Source organism: Capra hircus, chromosome 5 (assembly GCF_001704415.2).
Source record: "Capra hircus breed San Clemente chromosome 5, ASM170441v1, whole genome shotgun sequence".
Taxonomy (NCBI): Eukaryota; Metazoa; Chordata; class Mammalia; order Artiodactyla; family Bovidae; genus Capra; species Capra hircus.
Window position 1 is genome coordinate 42379956 of NC_030812.1, and position 23924 is coordinate 42403879.

The 23924-nt window shown below is 39.2% G+C and overlaps 1 protein-coding gene across 1 annotated transcript in view; it reads left to right on the forward strand.

Moving 5' to 3' along the window:
• Positions 1-23924, forward strand: part of PTPRB (protein tyrosine phosphatase, receptor type B) — a 121474-nt gene that overhangs the window by 703 nt on the left and 96847 nt on the right. Inside the window, exons 2-3 of the mRNA XM_005680175.3 lie at positions 644-1039; positions 10619-10869. Coding sequence (XP_005680232.2) covers positions 644-1039; positions 10619-10869 — 647 coding nt within the window. The remainder of the gene's footprint in view (positions 1-643; positions 1040-10618; positions 10870-23924) is intronic.

A 23924-nucleotide genomic window follows, 5' to 3' on the forward strand; every position in this document is an offset into this window, starting at 1 on the left:
ACTGTCACAAAATAGAAAAATTCCTCTCTATAGTATTATAAAAATTTAATTTGTGTAATCAATACTTTAATTAGTTACTACTAGCTAGGAGAATGTGCTTAGAAAAATGGAAAATTTTGTTTTATTTTGGGATAAATATACTTAATTTTCAAAAACTGTATTCAAACTCATCCATTTGTATACAAACACTTATTGCAGTGGTAACTTAAGAATTGGAAAATGGAGTGTTTCTTTAGAGTGGAGAATGGAGGTGAGGTGGAAGGAGTGAAATGGTTAAAATGGGAATTGGATTTTATATAACTTTAGCATTTAAATATTTAGGCTAAAATATCTCACTGTATTCTTTGGATGGTTTGGTTTCTTTTCCAAGCTTCCTTTCATTATTTCAATGGGGGCGTATTTTCTTCCCTAAACCATGTGAAAGGAAAAGAAAAGAAGCTAAGTGTGACATTTTTGCATTGTTTGCTTTGGGATTTTTAAATCACATGTGTTGAATCTGGAACTATTCACTTTAAATGATAGCAATTGCAAAAGATAAATAAACCTTGTATTTTGACCAGGCTGATTTGTGGGTGGGTTGCTTTGTTTTCTGGTGGGTTTTATGGTTTGTTGCATAGCACTTGATGAGCTTCTCATCTTCCAGAGGGTTTTCAGATTGTCCATGTCCAGAAACAACAGTGTCTTTTCAAAAATAAGAGAGTGGTCATGGACTTGTGCAGTAGGACAAACCAGAACCAGCAGTGGACGTGGACTGAGGATGGAAAGCTCCTTCATGTTAAATCTGCTCTGTGCCTGGGCATCTCCAATTCCTCTGGTGGCCCTGGCCGGGCCGCCATCTTTGCCCCCTGCTCCCAGGCTCCTCGATGGACTTGCTATGAGAAGGAAGGGTTCCTTGAGGTGGAAAATGCCTCTCTCTTTCTCAAGAAACAAGGCCCCAGGGTAGTGGTCAAGAAGGGCAGAAAGTACCTCCATAGCTGGATGAAAATAGATGTCAACGAGGAGGGAAAGCCAGTCAGTGAAAGCCTCTGCTCTAAAAAAGGTGAGTTCTTCCTTTCAGAATTGATTCTGAAAGTTCTGTTAAATATCTTGCTGTTTTGCATTCAAGGGAAGTCCACATGCTCCAACAAAATTCTAATGGAAGATTCATAAGCTAATGGAAATGGATTGTGTGGTACACACCAACTTGGAAATCTTCATTATCTTCGTTAAAATAAGCCCAACTTTCCTTTTTCTGTCTATTTCTCATGCTTCCTTCCTTTTTTTTTTCTTGCTTCTTCTATTAATTCAACAAATATTTCTTGAGCTTCTCTTTTGTGTCAAACATTAAGCACTTAGGCTATATATTACTAGATATGGGAATGTAAATCTGTGTATAGCATACACAGGTAATAACTAAAGGCAATGATAAGGAAATTAATAATTTTGCTGATGTAGACACTTCTGTTCTCTGATTATGAGGAGCTATTAGAACATCAAAATGGTGCTTGATAAAATTGGGAAGATAACAAGTTATGCTTCTGCAAATCTCTTGTACTAACATTTAGGGGTAGTTTTTTTGGAGGTAGTATCTTTGAAATGTTAAGAACCAATGTGCAGCCATAGAATCTTCTAATTTGTTGATCATTGATGAATATAACCTAGATGATGGACATATAAAAACTTATATACACATGCATAAATTTCTGGTACAACATACAGTTCAGCCCTAGACTAGGAATTTTTATTTGTCAATACAGCTTAATTTTCTATTTTACTTTATCATCTTATTGCCTATTTACTCCTTTATTAGAGGTTTGCTTTAGGAAGTCATGGAGGATAAAAGAATTGCTATATACTAGCTATAAATAACTGGAGAATTATCTAGAAATGAAGTCCTTCCTTAAGATTAAAATTTGTCAAGGTAAAGTGAATTGTCCCAAATAATTAAGAAGCAGAGGTATAGATTAGAACCCAGGTATTATTTTTTTACCTTTTTTTTTTTTTTTACATTAGAGTATAGCTGATTAGCAAACAGCATTGTGATAGTTTCAGCTGAACAGTGAAGGGACTCAGCCATAGATACACATGTATCCATTCTCCCCCAAATTCTCCTCTATCCAGATTGCCACATAACACTGAGCAGAGTTCCATGTGCTATACGGTAGGACTTTGTTGAGAACCCAATTCTTGATACCTTGTCCAATATATGTTCCATTTTATAGTAGTTTCCAAATGCTCATCCATAGGATTCTTGCCCAATTGGCTACATTCAGAATCACCTGGTGTAAAGAAGGAGTAAAATGAATCATTGCCATCATTTCTTCCTTTATTGTTGTTTCCAAGATTTTATTCCAAGAAACCTATATTTGGGCAAGATACTGGATGTTTTTTAAAAAGTTCCCCAAATAATTTTGGTTCATAGCCTCATTTCAGGATCAGCATCCACTGTACATTTAAATCTTTTTATTAGGTCTTAATTTTTGAGACTTATATGAGTTTTTTCACCACACTGATCTTTGAACAGTTTTACATCACTCACTCACTTGATAAATTAAATATCTAAGTAGGTGCCAATTAAATGGGCTCTTCTACAGTACAAGAAGAGTATCTGTTCTTATAAAAATTTCTGATATGAGAATAAGATAGAAAATATAAAATTTAATTATGAAATTCAACTTTATCAGGGAGAATACATCACATAGCACCATCCAAACAGTTCCTTTCCTGTAGTTCATCTAGCTAGGCCTATCCTAAACAACACAGAGTGAGTGAGTGAAGTCGCTCAGTCGTGTCCGACTCTTTGCGACCCCATGGACTGTAGCCTACTAGGCTCCTCCCTCCATGGGATTCTCCAGGCAAGAGTACTGGAGTGGGTTGCCATTTCCTTCTCCAGGGGATCTTCCTGACCCAGGGATTGAACCCGGGTCTCCCACATTTCAGGCAGATGCTTTAACCTCTGAACCACTAGGGAAGTCAAACAACACAGGAACATTGTAAATATTTCGGTTGTATGGTGTATGGTTATACCCAAGCAGTGAGATTCCTCCCCAATTCCCAATTAGACCTTAGAAGAATATTCTTTCATCAGAACTTTTAAAAAGCACATATGAATTCAATAGATATGGATTATTCAAGATGGACGATAATCCATGGAAAAACTATTTCTTTTAACCTTCACACAAAACATGTCTAATGATATACTTCATTTCAAAAGTAAACTAGATATAATACACTACTTGCAGTTAACCACTGAACATGCCATATCCAAAATGCCTGATAATGTGTGTTGGGGGAAAAAAATGGACCTCTAGAAAAAGCAGAGTTAAAATATGAACAATTCCAATACAAAAAAGTATCTTATATTTGAGTATACATAGGTGCAACATATACTTTGGCCAACAGACTTTTTTCTTCTCTAACTGTACAGAATGATATTGGTTGACCCATAGCATGAACACTCACTGATTTTCTAGAGAGTTCATTGTGAAATGTTAAATTTCATGTAGATATTTGTAATGAATGAACTCCAAATGCCTTTTCTTAAGAGTTAATAAATACTATAAAGTAGCACAAATATGCATGTTGTTCATGCAGAGGATGTATTGGTTTTATTAGGCTCATCAGTAAAAGCATACTTGTGAAGGTCAAAACCTGGGCTATATATTTCTTATTTGTTTCATAGAATAAACATTCATAATGCCATTCAAGTATTTAAGTAATATTTCTCTACTACCTACTGGTGCCAGAACTTGTGCTAGTAACCAAAGTACCCTACACCAGTGATTCTCAACCCAAGCTTTACATCAGAGTACAATGGGAACATGAAATAGTATTAATATCCTGGCTTCATCATCTAGGTCAACTAACTCAGGAATTATATTTTTAAATACTTCCAATATGCAGCCAAACCTGAGAATCACTAAATATATCTTGCTCCTTAAGATAATGGGAAGGCCAATAAGTAAATAGTTGGTTATAATAGAGTGTGAGTAGAAAAAAAAATATCCCTTCCTCCAATATATATTCTTGCCAGGGTGTCACATTAAATGATAGTGTTTTTTTTTTAACTTGATACTTCTTAAATTTTTTTAAACATTTCTTTGAATGCCCACTGAATTTTGTCATAATTTAACTGTGCTTCATTCTAAGATGTCTTTTTTCTTCTTCCTCTCCTTTACTCAAGCCCCTCTATAATAGGATGAATCAAATAGGTTTCCAAAGTGGGTCAAAATTCGATTCAAAAGTTAATAAGAAGGTTTTCAAGAGAAGAACCTGTACTAGGGTCAGATTTCCTCAAATAATCAGTGCTACTGCAATGATTTTTATTAGGAGAGGAATGTAAAATTAACCTGTCTTTTCAACTTTTCGTATATTTCTGTAAAACCCCTTAAAACAACCATTTATGGAACAAATAGAATAGAGTTTGTGAGTGAAAGTCGATCAGTCCTGTCGCTCTTTGCAACCCCACGGCCTATAGAGTCCATGGAATTCTCTAGGCCAGAATGCTGGAGTGGGTAGCCTTTCCCTTCTCCAGGGGATCTTCCCAACCCAGGGATTGAAGCCAGCTCTCCCACATTGCAGGCAGCTTCTTTACCAGCTGAGCCACAAGGGAAGCCCAGAATAGAGTTTAATGGGACCTAATTCGTGGGAATCCAATTAAAAAGAATATATAGATTATGTAGAACCAGGATCACCGGGATCATAGTAGATTACCAAGTTAAAGAAAAGATGGATGTAGATTTTTTACCATTCCCTCTGAATTTTAAGTTTACCCTCAAAGAATATACTACACAAATTCATTTTGGATCCCCTCCTACAAAAAAAAATAATGTATATGGTAGACAGACTCTTATTTTAAAAAAAAACTTTTAAGATCAATTTTTAAAATTAGAGCCTTATAGCTATTATTCTGAGTAGGGAGTAATAAAAAGCATTGCTTCCAAAATGCCAATATATCTGGCTAAAATGACAAAATTTCCTTTTTCCTATATATTCTTTTGTCGGTCAGTTGCCAGATATCCAGCTCTCTGGGAACCATCTTACCTTCAGCAATATGTCAATAAAACAAGTGATTGACAGATTCAAATATTTCCTCCATATAGCCACATCGTTGGAGTCACTGTGCTGAGTATAGCATTTAGAAATGTTTTGTGCATCATTTCTCAGTCTCTATAAATTCACGCAAGGCAATCATCAATAAGGCAATAAGGAAAAACCAAATTTTATTCTACTCCCAAGCATATAGCAATTTTATATAATGACACATTTGACTTTTTAAGATTATTATTGCTCTGAGAGTAAAAATGCATTCTGAGGTCCAAATTTCTAATTTACAAACTCTTGAAAGATGGCACTCCTAAGGGCTTCCTGCTAGGAAAAATCCTATAAACTAAAGGGAAAATTATATCAGCCTATGCTTTGGGCAAGGGGTACTTGTACATTCCTAGGAAAGTTCACTTAAAATTCAGTTAAACATTTTTTTTCTCCAAGACCAAGTCGTTTGTATATACAGGAGATGCAAAAGAAAAAAGTTAGAAAGACTCAACTATTATGCTATAAACCTCTTTAGAGCAGGAATCATAACTTAGAAATCTTTATCTCCTTTGAAGGTAATCATGGTTCCCATGGTCAACAAGTGCTGGCTAAATGTGTTTCAACTTCTAAAAGGTGTTAAATATCAGAATTACAGTAATTCCCAGGTGGCTCTTCTGTGGTAGAAAACCCAGGAGACAAGGGTTTGATCCCTGGGTTGGGAAGATCTCGTGGAGGAGGAAATGCAACCCACTCCAGTACTCTTGCCTGGAAAGTCCCATGGATGGGGTCGCAAAGAGCTGGCCACAACTGAGCGACTGAGCATGCACATCAGAATAATAGGAACAATTAAGGAAAGCTAAGGATATTTTTATACCACTAATGAAGTCCTGATTATTGGTTTTCTCTTCTTCCCATATTAAGCAGAATTTTTAAACCCACCAAGCCATTAACAGTTACAGTATTATCTATTCCAACAGGAAAAGTCTTAGCCCCACAAATAGACAACACAGGTTACAGGGACTGAATTATTGAAGTTTTATGGATCTACATGATATGGAAAATAACTCATTCATTGGGCCCCCTCTTTTACACGAGAAACAGAGAAATCTTCTCAAAGGATATTACATATTTGCAAGCATATCTAAGCAAATAATCCTTAAGACAGGAAAATAAAAACATTCTAAACTTGAAAAGGGGTTCCACAGCACCAGCACCAATCTATTGACAGTAGACCACACTCAAATAGTTCTAGGACTTCCAAATGAAGAATACAAAATTCCATCTATGGTTTGGATACCTATTCCAAGGAATTCCAAGTCTCCTTACAAGTATAAACACCCAGGATGACTGTCTAAAATTGTTACTTTCACTAAGATGTTTCATATTGTATGAAGAGTAACATTGTATATGTCAGCCAACCAATCAACATTTATTCCACATCTGCTACAGATTCATTCATTCAGATTTCATTTTTGTCTGAGGACAAGCAAATTTTTCCAGACATATTTTCAAGTGTCCCTGATATGGCTGAGTTAGTAAAATCACTACTGAGATCTCACTGCTGAAGTAAATCATATTGTTGGCTGGCTTGATACACCTGCTGGTTAAAGTAATTGTTTCATTGTAGTCATATGGATGAGGGAATAAAATGCATAAGCATTGTACTAGGTAAGCAATCATATATGCTCTTGGGACACTGGGTGTTAGCAGCTATTTCCTCTAGTGATTGGTAGTAGTGCTTGTAAATACAGAGAGCTTGATGGGAAATGAACAAAGCAAAACAGAAAGTGTCTTTGTATACACAGACTCTGACCAAATTGGCTGTCACAGACATTTTAGAGTTTCCTCCTTGCATCATTATAACAACATGGACTTTGCAATTAACCATTTATTTACATGATCATTGAAAATCATCTGGTCATTGAGTATTAATACATGCTTTCTATGATCATTGAAAAATGTCTAACATAGCATCCGGAGTTGCTCAACGATTTTCAGCCTGTGACACATCATTAAACTTACCAGGGCACACCCAAGGCTGCATATGACTTTCATGGGTCCTGTGCTCTTACATCTTTGTGGGTTCCTTCCTCCACTGGGAAAAAAGAAATGAAAAAAATTAATAGATTATCATGGGTCCTAGCATTCTCATTTATTCACAATGTGTGAAAAAAAATTTAACATTTTCTTTGACCCTGAACATTCTTTGTTAAAAATTATTTTCAAAGAAATTAGATCATGTGATAGACCCTAAAAATCGTGAGCCCTAGGCAGTGTTTGTGTTGTGCCTAACAGATGAGCCAGCCCGGGCACACAAAGTTATTCACCCACTTTCCACCTGCTTTTGCCCTAACCCTGTTTAGGCTCTGGCTGAGCATGTCTCCCCCAAAGCCTCATAGCCATGAACTAATAAACCATTCTTATCCCTCCATCCTTCTACACCACCATTTCATCCTTTTCCATTGTTTGTGTGTGCATTTTCCCAAAAGAAAACATGGGACATTAGGATAAACCAGGCTCATCGTCATATAACAAACCATAGTACAGTAGTTGAGTAGTAATTGGCTATTGAAAAGCATTTCTTTGATTGGCTAAACTTTCATTTTTTAATCTAAATTTTTTACTATGCTATGCTTTGATGTTTTACTATCCTATGTCTTGGTATCAATTTCCATTTATTAATTTTACTTTTTTCTAATCTTGCATCTTTTTTAAGTTTCTTAAAAAAAAAATAACCCCTGATTATACCTTCTTGATTGTTATGCCTCCTATTTTTTGTAAATTCTCCATCTTTGGTACTCTTTTCAAAATTTTTTACTTTCTAACTCACTTTTTCAAAGTTTAGGCGTGTGTATTTTTAAATGTATTCTTTATTTCATTGAGTACATTTTCTGAAATTTTATTCATTTTAACATTTCTAATAATTATTCAGAATATTATAATGCCCAGACCTTTCACCTTATTCTAGTCAAATCTTATTTAATATATCTTGTATATTAATTTAAATATTTGTGTATAAATATATATATACAAATCATCAATATTCTAAGGTATCTTCTGTTTTATTTATCTCTTTTCCAGATTGCTTTCCCACTTTTAAAGGGCACATTACATTTGGCATCTTCCTACAGAATAGAAAGTATCAATATAGTTTAAATTTTATATCTTCAAAATGAGTTTTATTCAAGTTCTTGCTTTCAATATGCTTGAACATTTTTTTAATCATTTAAAAGAGGGAAACTAACAAATTGTGTATTGTCTCCACTATCATTATACAAAAATTCCATTTCTATTATTGATTATTTCTGAGGCAATCATAGATGAATTAATAAATTAAAATGTATATTTCTTTTTAAAGAAATTTATTAGAAATATGGTCTTGATATGACATAGTCATTGCAAATCATCTTATAGGTGAGCTCTAAGTGCTAAGCTTTATTTTTTCTACAGTAAGTACTAAACTTCTTAGATTGGACCTAGGATGGTCCACCTTAGTTTGAATTGTGTTCTAAGAGGAATTGTGTATAATGTGGAAACAATGTAATAGCAATGGTACAATAAAGCTTTTTAAAAATAGCTTCAACATATTGTTCCATTGTGTAGGAACTTTTCCTTGCATTTGTCAAAACACATCTTGTTATTTCATAAACTGTAAAATGTATATACCTTTTAAAAGAATATCAGAAGGATTATAGAACCCAAAACACACAGAGAACTACTATTTTTAGTATAATTTCATAACACTCATTTCAACAAAGAGTTCAGGCAATGGAAAGGTGAAATTATTTTAATCACCTTATATATTTCTGTGATGGATTTTTCTTTCTTTTCATCTACTTCATAATTCTTCAATTCCCACATAAGACATGATTAGAATTCAGCTTTGGCTCATATTGTACATATGGATAAAATTATATATTTAGACGTATATTACACCTGAGAAATGTGTTAGAAATGCATGTGCTAAATCCCACGCCAGATATACTAGGTCATAATTTGGAGGTAGGGAGTGGGGTAGTAAGGCTTCAATGTTCCAACAAGCTCCAAAGAGATTGTGATGCCTAACAAAGTGTGTTTTGAAATTCACAAAATTTGGAAATTAAATGTTAAGACTGAAGTTTCCTTCCTGTTTTTTAAATAGCACAAGTTAAAACATAGACACAAAATGAAGGGGTACCAGACTTGAATATTCTGTAGGTTCTTTCTTTGGAAAAAGGTGGTGTCCTAAACTGGAAAATGAACTTGTTTGGTTTGGAGTGTTTTAAAAATACATTTAGAAGGTTAATTAAAGACAGTTACAGAAGAGCAGAATTTTTTCCATAAGATATCCATCCCAAAGCTACTTGCAATGGTGATAAACTATGTTATTTGCAAAAGAAATTTCAGGAGTGCTTTGATCATTTGCCTAACTTGAGGAAAGTCCTGTTTCATCCATTGAATTAATTCTATAAACTGACTAAAAAAAAATAGTTCTCAAGAAGAGAACTTACCAACTGCTGCTTAGTGAAGAAGAGTAAACATAGGTTGACATGCGAAGGCACGTAATTACATGCTAGGTATATGGAAGCTTGTCTCTGCCCTCACCTCACCATTAAACCTTTTTTCTTTCTGAGGATATGAGAGCTAAAATTGTCTTAGGTAGTAATCAACTCAGGGGACTGACATTGGCCAAAGCTCGAAATAGCCAAAATACTAATCTCCACACATAGAGTTTTTTGCATTCCAACAATAGTATCTGTGTAAAAGGACATTCTAGCACTTAAATCAATTAATAGTGCAGAATTAAGACTGCTTCTTGGAGTCTGTTGTAAAGGCATATTACTAATAGTACAGTTGGATCTGTCCTATAGAAGACATCCCAGGAAAGAGTACATCTCTAGATATGCCAGGCACAATGGCAGTGATAGTTAGTGGCACAGAATTCAGGAAGATAAAAGCAAACAGAAACTAGGGAGAATGTCCAAACACTTATCAAAGCTTTAGTAGATGTACAGGTAGGGTTGCTGGATAAAATATACCATACTCAGGTACGTTTGAATTTCAGATAAATGACAATTTTTAGTATAAGCATATTCCTAGCATACAATATAATATAATCTTTGTAATGTTGTATATTGAGGATATATTAAATATACTGGGCCTTTGGTTATTTATGTGAAATAGTAATTTAACTAGGCATCACATATTTTTATTTGCTACATCTGGCAACCGCATATCCAGGGTACCCTGAACAATCCTCCACATCTCAAGGAAAAGATGCTTAATGGTCATGGTTATTTCATTAACATTTAAGAGAACAGCTGATATTTACATCTTGCTAAATTATAAAAAGACCTTTTCCATCTTGAGCCTCTTTTTGTGCTTATCCGTGATAGCAGTTTCCATAATTCTCCCTGCACCTTGTAAACTGGAGAGATGGATAAAAGACAGGTGACACAGACAGGGCAAGTGAGTATGGTCACACTCAAACTATCTTCTATTTTTCGTGTAGCTAAAAAATACATGTCCATTGTCAAAGCGGTCTTTTTCTAAGAAAAACTGTTTTTATATGAAGACTGTATAGAACATGAAGGTAATTTTAGCTCCTGTCCTTTCTTTACCTCAGCTGGCCCAGGAACTGAAGTCTCGGTAAGGAGCATTAGAAACACAGCTCCTCCCCAGACCCCCGCTACTTTTAATGCACTTCCATATAGCCCGGGACACCTTATTAGAAATACCACCGAGGCCTTCACCAGAAGTACCCCGGAAAACTGCAGCCAGAACAGCAGCCAGAGGGAGCATCCCAGTCTATGGATGGCTGGAATGACATCTTGGGTTCCCTGGACTACTCCACCCTTCTCCAGCACCACGGAAGAGGTAAGTGAGGAGAAAGGAGTGTATGGAGTGTGTCCTGGGAAGGCCTCAGAAAGCCCATTGCTTGAAAAGACTGGCTTTGCTGGAAATAATGCTACTCAAGTGGGTGATGAGGCACTCTGTGTCTTTGTTGTTAATTGTATATGAAGGCATTTTGCATAATGAGACAATCTTGGAGGTAGAATTTAAATGGCTACACCTTTATAAGCTGAAGATAATTATAACTCCTGTAGACTGGCCACATTTCTGAACTGAAGTCAGGGTTCATAGTCTTACAAGAATTAAAATCAGGAAGTAAAAATTACAGTCAGTAACTTGCAGGTCCCCCTGCATATAGGTCACAATCATTTATGCTTATAAGGGAGGGGAGAGAGTCACAAAGCAATGGAAGATTCAGGAATCATTATAACAGATTTGTGAAGATGGACAAGGATAAGCTGAGTCACATAGCAATTCTACATTAGCATCCACGAGAGGACAGGTAAATGGCTGAGGAGCAGCCAGGACACGGCTGTGAATCTGCTCACATAGCGTTTCCATTTCAGGTGTTCACCTCTTTGGCTTTGCTTTCCATTCAGGGTTTTAGGCCATCATTTTAGACAATAGCTGTAATTAAAGCACATTTTAAAAGCTAAGGTTTCATTTGGCAGTATTTAGCTGTTTCATAATAAGCAACCTGAGGGCTTCCCGGGGAGTGCAACAGTAAAGAATCCACCTGCCAATGCAAGAGATGCAGAGACCGCGGGTTCGATCCCTAGGTCGGGAGGATTCTCTGCAGGAGGAAATGGCAACCCATTCCAGTATTCTTGCCTGGAAAATTCCATAGACAGAGGAGGCTGGCTGCCAGTAGTCTGTGGCGTCACGAAGAGTCAGACATGACTGAGCACATCAACACGCACAAAAGCAACCCAAGTAATTTAAAGAAAGTAAAAGCTCAACACTATGCATGTGACTTAACCATTTTAGTGCTCTGTTTTCTTTTGCATTGTGCAGAAATTAAAATTGCACATGACTCCTGGCTAGTGAACCCATACCTCATTTATTGATTGCAAACCAAATAGAGCCAGTGCTATAAATCTGCCCTCCAACCTATTTCTTGCATTGTCTCTGAAGAGTTCAGAAGGCCTCATGACTTTTCTGGACACTCTTTAATCAATTTAAAGCTCAATAATCACTGTCAGCCTATTAGCATAAATACCATTTCAAGAAATAACTCAAACCCTAAATTCAATTGAAATGTTAGCTTCTCCCTTCCATCACCCCACCAAGCTTGGTCTTGAAATAGGGGAAAAGGGAGTGTCTTCAAATTCTCTCACATCTCACCAGCTATATACTCACCTCTCCAAGCTTGATCTTCATGGTTTCAGATATATCTGGGCTTGGAAAGTGGGAAGGAAAGACAGGGAAAAGGAGCAGGAGAGCTGTTACTTGAGGGTGTCATCATGAACTAGCCCTGGGGTCTCCCTAAATCTCCAAGCCCTGAGCCCTTTCAACCACTGATGTCAGTGACAGTTTCACCACTTGCTTGGGAAATTGAACACTTCCTGGTGGGGCACCTTCTCATTCTGGCTGAATGTGCCTTGACTAAAACTGCATTCTAACACCAGTTTATAAGAGGATTCTTAGAGCTGACCTTAAATATTTATATCTACTTATTTCTGTTCTGATGTGTGTATTTTGTGTATATGTTGCTGTTGTTCAGTCCCTAAGTCATGTCTGACTCTTTTGAGACCCCCATGGACTGTGGCACTCCAGGCTTCTCTGTCCTTCTCCATCTCCCAGAGTTTATTCAAACTCATGTCCACTGAGTCAGTGATGCTATCTAACCATCTCTTCACCTGCCACCCACTGCTTCTTTTGCCTTCAATCTTTCCTAGCATCAGGGTATTTTCCAATGAGTCAGCTCTTCACATCAGGTGGCCAAAGTATTGGAGCTTCAGCTTCAGCATCAGTCATTCCAATGAAGAGTCAGGGTTGTTTCCTTTAGGATTGACTGGTTTGATCTCTTTGCAGTTCAAGGGACTCTCTAGAATCTTCTTCAGCACCACAATTCAAAAACATCAATTCTTCAGTGGTTACCTTTCTTTATGGTCCAACTCTCAAATCCATACTTGACTACTGGAAAAACGATAGCTTTGAATATATGAATCTTTGTCAGTAAAGTGATGTCTTTGCTTTTTAATACACTGTCTAGGTTTGTCATAGCTTTCATTCCAAGGTACAGTGTCTTTCAATTTCATGGCTGCAGTCACTGTCCACAGTGATTTTGGAGTCCAAGAAAATAAATCTGTCACTGCTTCCACTTTTTTCCCTTTCTATGTCATGAAATGATGGGACCAGATGCCATGATCTTAGTTTTTTTAATGTTGAGTTTTAGCCAGCTTTTTCACTCTCCTCTTTCATCCTCATCAAGAGGCTGTGTGTGTGTGTGTGTGTGTGTGTGTGTGTGTTGATATCGGTATATATGTACTATTTTTATCCGTATATATAAGCCTTTTCTAGTAGCCATGTATGGATGTGAGAGTTGGACTATAAAGAAAGCTGTGTCGAAGAATTGATGCTTTTGAACTGTAGTGTTGGAGAAGACTCTTGAGAGTCCCTTGGACTGCAAGGAGATCAAACCAGTCAATCCTAAAGAAAATCAGTCCTGAATATTCATTGGAAGGACTGATGTTGAAGCTGAAACTCCAATACTTTGGCCACCTGATGTGAAGAACTGGCTTACTGGAAAAGACCCTGATTCTGGGAAAGATTGAAGGCAGGAGGAGAAGGGGACAACAGAGGATGAGATGGTTGAATGACATCACCGACTCTATGGACATGAGTTTGAGCAAGCTCTGGGAGTTGGTGATGGACAGGGAAGCCTGGCGTGCTGCAGTCCATGGGATCACAAAGAGTCAGACATGACTGTGCGACTGAACTTACTTAGAACTTATAGGCTTCCCAGGTGGCTCAACAGAGAAGGCAATGGCACCCCACTCCAGTACTCTTGCCTGGAGAATCCCATGAATGGAGGAGCCTGGTGGGCTGCAGTCCATGGGGTCGCACAGAGCCGGACATGACTGAAACGACTTAGCAGCAGCAGCAGCAGGTGGCTCAAATGTTAAAAAATCTGCCTGCAGTGCAGGAGACACAGGTTAGATCCCTGGGTCAGGAAGAACCCCGGGTGAAGGGAATGGCAACCTAATCCGGTATTCCTGCCTGGAGAATTTCATGGACAGAGGAGCTTAGAGGGCTAAGTTCATGGGGTTACAAACGAGTCAGACACAACTTAGTGGCAAGACAACAACAACAGCAAGCATATATATACATATGTGTATATGTATATATATATATATATATATAGACAGAGAGAGAGAGAAAGATCAGTACCAAAAAAAAAAAAAAAAAACCTGCATCAAATAAAACACATGCCAAATAAAAACTATAATCAATAGAAACATATCTGCCTGAACACTATAAGGCTGTATTTTAGCAAAAAAGAATATTGCCTCATTTTTGCCCAAGTTTTACCATTGTGAAACAAACATATAAGAAGCTCCTAGATGTGGCTGAGCTTTACTGGGATGAATCAAGGACAGCGAGCTCTAGAGTTCCAGGAGCAACCCAGTCCTGTGTTACAGAGCTCATGTGATCCAGCCCAGAGCTGGGTTTGCAGCCTTGGATTGTGATAAACACTCTGTTGGGTTTTTTTGTCTCTGGAGTTTTAATTTTTTTCTAAGGGAAATTCATGCTAAGGTTTATATGAGCTCCCAGATGAAGCACCAAGTGTTGGAAGTTTATGTGTATCTAGCGTTCAATATGTTTCTTTTATGATATATAAAGAGAGAGTGAGAGAGAGAGAGAGAGAGAATTTTATTCAGGGACTAATTATATACACATTTTTTTCCTTCATAATTTCTCCTGTTTCATCTCTTAATTACTCTTCAACTCTCCACCCTCACCCACCAAAAAAAAAATGACTGTCCAGTGACTTTGGAAAATGTTCATACATTCAACAAATAATAATACTTCTTGAAAACTTAACTAGTATCAAAACACAGTGGTTAAGAACTCAGGCTTTGAAGTCAAAGGCCTGAATTCCTCTTACTAGCTAGTGACCAGCTTCAGTTTCCTCATCTATTAAAATGAACCTCTACCTCTTAGGGCTATTGTGAGGACTGGGAGAGACAAGGCCTACAAAATGCTTAACACAGTACCTGATCCTTAGTAAGCACTTAAGAAGTAATAGCTGTGGTTGCTGTATTTACTGGGACTCAAAGGTGAATGACAGGTTGTTGCCCTGAAGAAACTCACCATCTGCTGCGGTTGATGAGGGGGATAGAGATTACTTGGGTTTGGGTGGATTACAAAAGAGAGGTTCCTGGCCTTGTGGAGGTTTTAAGTAATGTCTTCTGGTGGACAGAATATCTCATTTGAGCTTCACAGAGTACAGGAATTAACCCAATAACAGGTGGGGAGGAGGGAGGGAGGGATGGACATGGAAGAGCTGAGATGGGACAGGATGGAAAGTTGGACATGATTCCAACTTTCACCCAAGATTAGTATTTTAAAGAAACTTGGGAATTATTATCACTTCAATCCAGTCACGGATTTCATGCTAATTCATTGAGCACCTACTATCTGCCAGACTTTGTGGGGCGTCTGAAACAAAAGGTGGTGTTACAGAGGCGCATAGAGAGCATGATGTCGTCAAAATCACTGAGCACAGGATCAGTACTCTGTTGCTGTTCAGTTGCTAAGTGACTCTGTGACCCCATGGACTGTAGCACACCAGGCTTCCCTGCCCTTCACTATCTGCTGGAGCTGCTCAGACTCATGTGCATCCTGACTTGGTGATGTTAACTAACCATCTCATCCTCTGCTGCCCCCTAATGAATAAATGACTTAGACAGTGTAAGAAAGTGAAAGTGAAGTCGCTCAGTCGTGTCCGACCATTAGCGACCTCATGGACTGCAGCCCACTGGGTTCCTCCATCCATGGAATTTTCCAGGCAAGAGTACTGGAGACAGTATAAGAGCTCTGTAGTAATTTTCACATGTGTGGAAGTTGCATATATACTGATGAACATCTCACATTTTTAATGCAGTCTTCATCCAGAAACAGACACTGGTTCCTACTTGTTATTTTAATTAGTGACGTGCTTAGATTATCTGTCATTCCTTTTGTTCCCATACACATGTAGCCACTAGGTAGCAGTTAGCACACTTGACCTGAAAGAGATCCAGCAAAGAACAAGAACTGAAATAGCAAGATTTTTTGCTTGGAAAGGCAATGACGTCACTACTAACTCCCGTTTATGAAGTAACCATATGTTCTAGATCTACAAGCAAAGGATGAGTTGCGATTAGAACACAGGACTGGGAATGGAGGGTAGGCTGTCACAGAAAACTTAAAATGAGAAAGTGGGATGCTTTTGTGTTTTTTCTTCCATCAAGAGTTCCTTTGAGTAATGAGGAAGGAAACATGAAGAGATGCTTCACTATCTACAAAGAAGAGAGTCCAGGGGATAACAAGTAATAGCTAAAATTTGTGTGCCAGCAACTATGCTAAGTACTTTCATATGTTCAGGGAGGTGGGTACTTGTATCTATTTTCCATCACTGTGTAACAAACAAGCCCAAAACTTAGTAGTTTAAAACAATGAGAGCTTACTATTTCTGATGGTTTTGCTAGCTGGATGGTGGGGGTGGAGGCATCCTTTGCTGGTTTCACCCAGGCTCACTCTTGCAGTTGCCTTCAGCATGGGGGCTGAGATGTGTTGGAAGCTTCACAGTAGCCTCTTCCATGGCTAGCATTTAAACTAGCTGCATGCTTGGTTCTCTACCTGGCCTCTCAGCCTCCATTAGATGATACCAGCTTTTTTACCGGATGGTTTTGGAAAGCTTTGCAAGAGAGGAAAGGTGGAAGCTACAAACCTACTGAGGCCTAGGGTCTGTGACCACACATTACTTCTGCCACATTCAATCGGTCAGTGGAATCCTGAGCCAGGCCAGACTGAGGAGGTGGATAGGTAGAAATCACTTCTTCATGGGAAAGAGCTGCAAAGTCTCCTTGAAAAGGGGCATACATATCGGGTGAGATGAATCTGTGGTCATTAAACAATCTACCATAGTATTTATTGTGCTTCCCTGGTGGCTCAGATGGTAAAGAATCTGCCTGTAAAGCAGGAGACCCGAGTTCAATCCCCGGGTTGGGAAGATCCCCTGGAGAAGGCAATGGCAACCCATTTCATATTCTTTCCTAGAGAATTCTACTGACAGAGGAGCCTGGTGGGCTAGGGTCTATGGAATTGCAGAGAGTCGGACATGACTGAGTGACTTCACTTTCACTTTTCACTCTCATGCATTGGAGAAGGAAATGGCAACCCACTTCAGTGTTCTTGCCTGGAGAGTCCCAGGGATGGGACTGCCATCTATGCCAGGGATGGTGGGCTGCCATCTCTGGGGTGGCACAGAGTCGGACACGACTGAAGCAACTTAGCAGCAGCAGCTTAAAGAGGCAAGGACTCACCCAAGGACTCACCATGGTTAAACAGTAGCAGAGCAAAGAGGAGAGTAGACACACACATACACACTCCTGCCCATCTAGTCACCTTATTCTCTTGCATAGAGCTCCTATTTATGAAGATGAAGGCCAAGAAAGAAATGATTTGGAACCCAACATCACTCACTGATGCTCCTGCAAAGCTGTCCTAAATTGGCTCTTTTCAGAGATTTTTCCCTACCTTTGTCCTTTTCCTTCTCTTTCCTCACATCCTTTTATGTCAGTTTGGAGGATTGTAAACCTGAGCCAGTACTTGGCTTCAAGACTCTCTTTTTCACATCCTGGACATGAATTAAGGGAACCAATCTGTATTACATGCCTACAATATTGCCTGGAAAATAGAGCTCAATTAATATTAGCTATTGCTATTATTGTTACCATTACAGTATTATGTGATTGTGTGTCTCTGTGTTTGTGTGTGTCTTTACAAGGACAAAGTTGATGGAATAAGAAGCTTGCCTATGGTATGAGTCAAGAAATATCTAGCTCAGTTCTGTTCAGTTCAGTTCAGTGGCTCAGTCGTGTCCAACTCTTTGCAACCCCATGAATCTCAGCACGCCAGGCCTCCCTGTCCATCACCAACTTCTGGAGTTCACTCAAACTCACATCCATCAAGTCTGTGATGCCATCCAGCCATCTCATCCTCTGTCGTCCCTTTTTTCTCCTGCCCCCAATCCTTCTCAGCATCAGTCTTTTCCAATGAGTCAACATGAGGTGGCCAAAGTAGAGGAGTTTCAGCTTTAGCATCATTCCTTCCAAAGAAATCCTAGGGTTGATCTCCTTTAGAATGGACTGGTTGGATCTCCTTGCAGTCCAAGGGACTCTCAAGAGTCTTCTCCAAACCGCAGTTCAAAAGCATCAATTCTCTGGTGCTCAACTTTCTCCACAGTCCAACTCTCACATCCATACATGACCACTGGAAAAACTATACCCTTGACTAGAAGGACCTTTGTTGGCAAAGCAATGTCTCTGCTTTTCAATATGCTATCTAAGTTGGTCATAACTTTCCTTCCAAGGATTATGCGTCTTTTAATTTCATGGCTGCAATCACCATCTGCAGTGATTTTGGAGCCCAGAAAAATAAAGTCTGACACTGTTTCCACTGTTTCCCCATCTATTTCCCATGAAGTGATGGGACCAGATGCCATGATCTTCATTTTCTGAATGTTGAGCATTAAGCCAACTTTTTCATTCTCCTCTTTCACTTTCATCAAGAGGCTTTTTAGTTCCTCTTCACTTTCTGCCATAAGGGTGATGTCATCTGCATATCTGAGGTTATTGAGATTTCTCCTGGCAATCTTGATTCCAGCTTGTGCTTCTTCCAGCCCAGCATTTCTCATGATGTACCCTGCATATAATTTAAATAAGCAGGGTGACAATATACAGCCTTGACATACTCCTTTTCCTATTTGGAACCAGTCTGTTGTTCCATGTCCAGTCTAGCTCAGTGGTACTCAAAGTATGGAGATCAGATCCAGAACTTGTTAGGCATGCAGAGACTATGGCCCTACCATAGGCCAACTGAATCAGAGTCTCTGAGTGTACAGCCCAGCAATCTTTGTTTTAACAAACCCTCCTAGTCACATGGATGTACTTTTAAATTCCAGAACAACTGATCTAGATAAATCTTATCCTTCATCCACAATATCTCTCTCATGGACTCACTAAATGCCTTAGTTTCCCACATTGATGGCACTTTTGTGCATTGTTATGACGGGGTGAGAGGAAAGTGAAAGTAAATATTAGTCGATCAGGTGTGTCCAACCCTTTGCGACCCTATGGACTGTAGCCCACCAGGCTCCTCTATCTATAGGATTCTCTGGGCAACAATACTGGAGTGGGTAGCCATTCCCTTTTCCAGGGGTTCTTCCCAACCCAGGGATCAAACCCAACCCAGGGACTGAAACCAACCCAGGGATTGAACCTGGGTCTCCTGAATTGCAGGCAGATTCCTAACCATCTGAGCCACCTGGGAAGTCAGTGGGTGGGAGGGTATGGTGCCATAAAAGCTAAATAATCAAGTAGCAGAATTAATGCATCTAATTTCAGTCTTCTGCCGTAACTTAGCAAAGTGTACAATCTTGAAAAAGGGGGCCCAGGGTGGGTAAGTGGAACCTGAGAAGACACTGAACTGCTGCTGGACTCCAGGTTCTTTGTGTTCATTCGAAAAAAAGGCATTTCCAGGCACATGGTTCTAGTAGGCAGGCACGAGACTCCATATTGGAACATTGGCTGGATTTCAGCCCCTACACTTACCTTCATCCAGGCACCCCTGCGTGCCATATCCACAGAGATATACTCTGTCCTTGTACACAAGCCCAGGTGTAGATCAGGCTAGAGGTGGATGCCAGAGGTTCACGCTTCATGTATTAGCCATTTCCTATGGGCAAGGAGAGACAGGCAGGAGTGGAGGTAGCAGGAAGTCAATCTTTTGGGGCCCTGAGCATGAGGTGCAGGCGGAAATTACATGTGCAGAAATGGCCTTCAAAGGAAGAGAAGACAGGCCACGGAACTGTGTTTCTCTTCAAACTCTAAGCAGAGTTCATTTATCATTTGAGTCGTGGGTTCTCAAGAAAGTACTGATCTGGATCGTCTCTCAGCCATGTGACCTTGGGGGAGATGGTTTGATAAAGTGGTAAAGAGCCAGGGCTTTCGTGTCAGAGAAACCTGGTTTAAATCAAAGTGGTATCAACTAGTAGTTACTCAGGTCATACTTGCTTCCTCTTTAAAATAAGGATAATTAAGGTACTCTCTCTGCCACATAAAACAGCTATGAAGATTACAATCGGATTAAGAAAAGGGCTTAGTGCATTGTCTATACTCAGTAAGTATTCAGTAATGTTGACTAATTTAGAAATTGACACTAGCTTCTTGTTTTTGTCTCATTTTTGCTACCCTGCCTATGTCACAGGGTTGTTGTAAGAACCAGATGAGCTAGCATTATCACGTGACAATGCTTTCAAAGGAATGAAGCATTGAACATGCATTAAAAATGTTACTGGCTGGTTCCACTAAGCACCCATCAGTTTCGTTTGGAGACACACCCCCTTCTTCCCCCCACCGCCATCCTGCCCTGGCCAGGCCTGCGAGAGGGACCACATTTCCTCAGTTCATGAATAGCCATTGTGGTGCTGGTGCAGGTTTAATGGCTCTGTGCTTCCTTTCATTTGGCCCTCAGAGACATCACCGCCCAACATGAGTCTCCAAATAATTGAGGAGACAAATGCAAAAAAAGAAAGAAAAAAACCACCCCTAGCAAGGCTGGGGTCAACTCCTTTATCATGTTACGTAAACAGAGGGGTACCTCCCCACTGCCCCACTCCTCTGTGGCCACAACTAAAAATGGGATAACATTCCCCTTTACTGAGACAAAAACCTAGAAGCAGAAGCTCAAACATACAGTAAAAAGAAACATTCCAAACCATCCCCTAATGATTCCTTGTAATCAAGAGATTCTTAGATTTTCTAGAGTGAATAGGAGAAAAGATAAACAGATGCTAAGACTGGTCATAGTACAGGAGCTCATGCAAGGGGGTACAATATTGCAGGAGGGATGTGTCCTTGACAACCCTAATTTATAATTGGCATCATTTAAATCTAATTCTGACAAAGGGCTGTAGTTCTCTCAGATTCCCCGCTAACGTGGACTATTATGTGCCAATAGCATAATATGGCTTCTGATTCACTCAACCCTCTCTGGCTTTAAAATCTCTAGGATTTTTGTTTCCTTTCATTTTCTTTTAATTATAGGGGATTTGCCTGACTCTCCATTTGGTGCACCAAAAGGCTGTGTTCATATATTGTCACAATATGAGTCACGTGCACATAAAATGCAACCCATAAAACAGAGCATGTGAATTGACATGAGCTTTTTAACCTCCCAGTATTTGTCTAGCACATGGATTCCATTTGGCAGATGAGGAGGAGCCCAGGTGAGGGTTGATGCAGAGGGGAGAGAATGTAGCAAAGGAAGGAAAATGAGATTGAAGGAGAAGCCAGGATGTACAAATTGAGATAGGAAGTCTGTGGCTCTCAGTCCTGGTCTTACACACATCAGAATCACCTAGGAAGCTTTTTTAAAAATACAGATTCTCAAATTCTCCCTCAGACCTATTGAATTAGAATTTACCAACATAGGACCTCAGCATCAGAGTGTAAAGATCTTCTCATGGATTCTAATGTGCAGTTATATTTGTGATCCATTGGGAAATAATTGAATAATTAATCTGTTAGAGAAAAAACACTGAACCCAAGAGAAGAGGAACAGTTCTGTTGACAAGGTACCTATAACTTGAATCTAATCATAAGGAAACATCAAACAATTGCAAATGGAGGGAAATACGTACCATAGAGATAACTGACATATTATTCAATAAGGTCAATGTCATAAGGATGGTTTTAAAGACAGGAAATGTTCCAGATTATGGAAGATTAAGAGACTTGACAACTAAATATAACACAGAATCCTGGGTGGGATCCTTCTTAGAGAAAAAACAGCAACAACAAATGCCAAAAAGAATGCTTGAGTCAATTGGTGAAATTGAAATATGGATTATGGATTAAAGCATTATATCAATTTTGCATTTCTTAAATTTGATGTCTTTACTGATATTAAACAATTCATTCAGGAGATATGCAGTCTGCTCTGAAATTGTGGCAGAATCTTAGAAAAAGATGAATGGGTCTTGGTAAGGATATGTCATAGCACTCACTCTTCTTACAACTTGTCCATAAGTTTGAAATTATTTCAAAACAAAAAAAGTTAAAAAAAAATAAAAGGAGTGATTTGCTTAAGGGCTTGTATAGGGCAGAATCCAAGGGATGCTCTTGAGTTAGGGGTAGACCAGTGGCTCAGACCTAAGAAGACCTGTCCATCTTCTTCAAGGACCAGGAGGAGAGAGGACTGGGTTGGGGGAGAGGATAGCAAACATCATGAGAAATGATGATGAATTTGCAAGAAAGAACAGTAAATCCAGGGGTCTGAACTCGTGGGTGAGCCAGCTGATAAGTATGAAGATAAAGATGCTCTGGGAAAGACTGCTAAGTTCTTTAAATCTCTTCAATTTACCCCAGTTACATACTGGTTTTACTCACATAGCCCACTCACAGGATAACAGCTTTGAAAACCAGTTATTATGAAATATAGTGAAAAGTCACTGAAAGGGGAAACTCCATGAATTCTAGGGAATGTCTCTGAAGGGAAAATTTTTTTGATTCTTCTCGCTCTTTGGGTGAGCTGGCAACAGAATCCTACCACTGCTAAATCCAGACGAGGTCACCACTGGGGTACTGCCTGTTTGGGAAGTACACAGGAGGTGCCTGTTTTCTCGTCAGAGCTCTTCTTATCTGGATCTCAAGTAGACCTGGGTCAATGAGCACACACTGCCAGTGCAGCTTTATCAGGTGCTTGCCCTTCAGCTGTCTCTGCGAACATTTACTCTTGCGCCTCTTTGCACAAGGCTGTGATTCCAGCCCAGGACAGCAGAGTTGACAAGAGAATGCCACAATAGATGATTTGCTAAGAGTTTTGATCTTGGTGGTCTGAAACCAATGACCTCTGGATAATTCCAGAAGGGTTAGATCTTTCGTGGAGTCAGAGGTGGCTTAGGCACTAGTTTATCTGAAGGCTTAGGTACTAGGTGCTCTTGAATTCTGTCATGCTGAGGGTTCCACAAAACCTCAACAAAAGAGTCTGAAATGAAGTACTTCGATGCAATCTCAACAATGACAGAAAGATCTCTGTTCATTTCCAAGGCAAACCATTGACTATCACAGTAATCCAAGTCTATGCCCCTTGAAGGTGAAGTTGAACAGTTCTATGAAGACCTGCAAGAACTTCTAGAATTAACACCCCAAAAAAGATGTCCTTTTCATTATAGGAGACTGGAATGCAAAAGTAGGAAGTCAAGAAATACCTGGAGTAACAGGCAAATTTGGCCTTGGGGTACAGAATGAAGCAGGACAAAGGCTAATGAAGTTTTTCCAGGAGAACACACTGATCATAGCAACTCTTCCAACAACACAAGAGAAGACTCTATACAGGAACATCACCAGATGGTCCACACCAAAATCAGATTGATTATATTATTTGCAGCCAAAGATGGATAAGCTCTATACAGTCACCAAAAACAAGTCCAGGAGCTGATGTGGCTCAGATCGTGAACTCCTTATTGCCAAATTCAGACTTAAATTGAAGAAAGTAGGGAAAACCACTAGACCATTCAGGTATGACCTAAATCAAATTCCTCACAATTATACGGTGGAAGTGAGAAATAGATTCAAGGGAATAGATCTGATAGACAGAGTGCCTGAAGAACTACGGAGGTTCGTGACATTATACAGGAGTCAGGGATCAAGATCATCCCCGAGAAAAAGAAATGCAAAAGGGCAAAATGGTTGTCTGAGGAGGCCTTACAAATAGCTGTGGAAAGAAGAGAAGCAAAAGGCAAAGGAGAAAAGAAAGATATACCCATCTGAATGCAGAGTTTCAAAGAACAGCAAGGAGAGATAAGA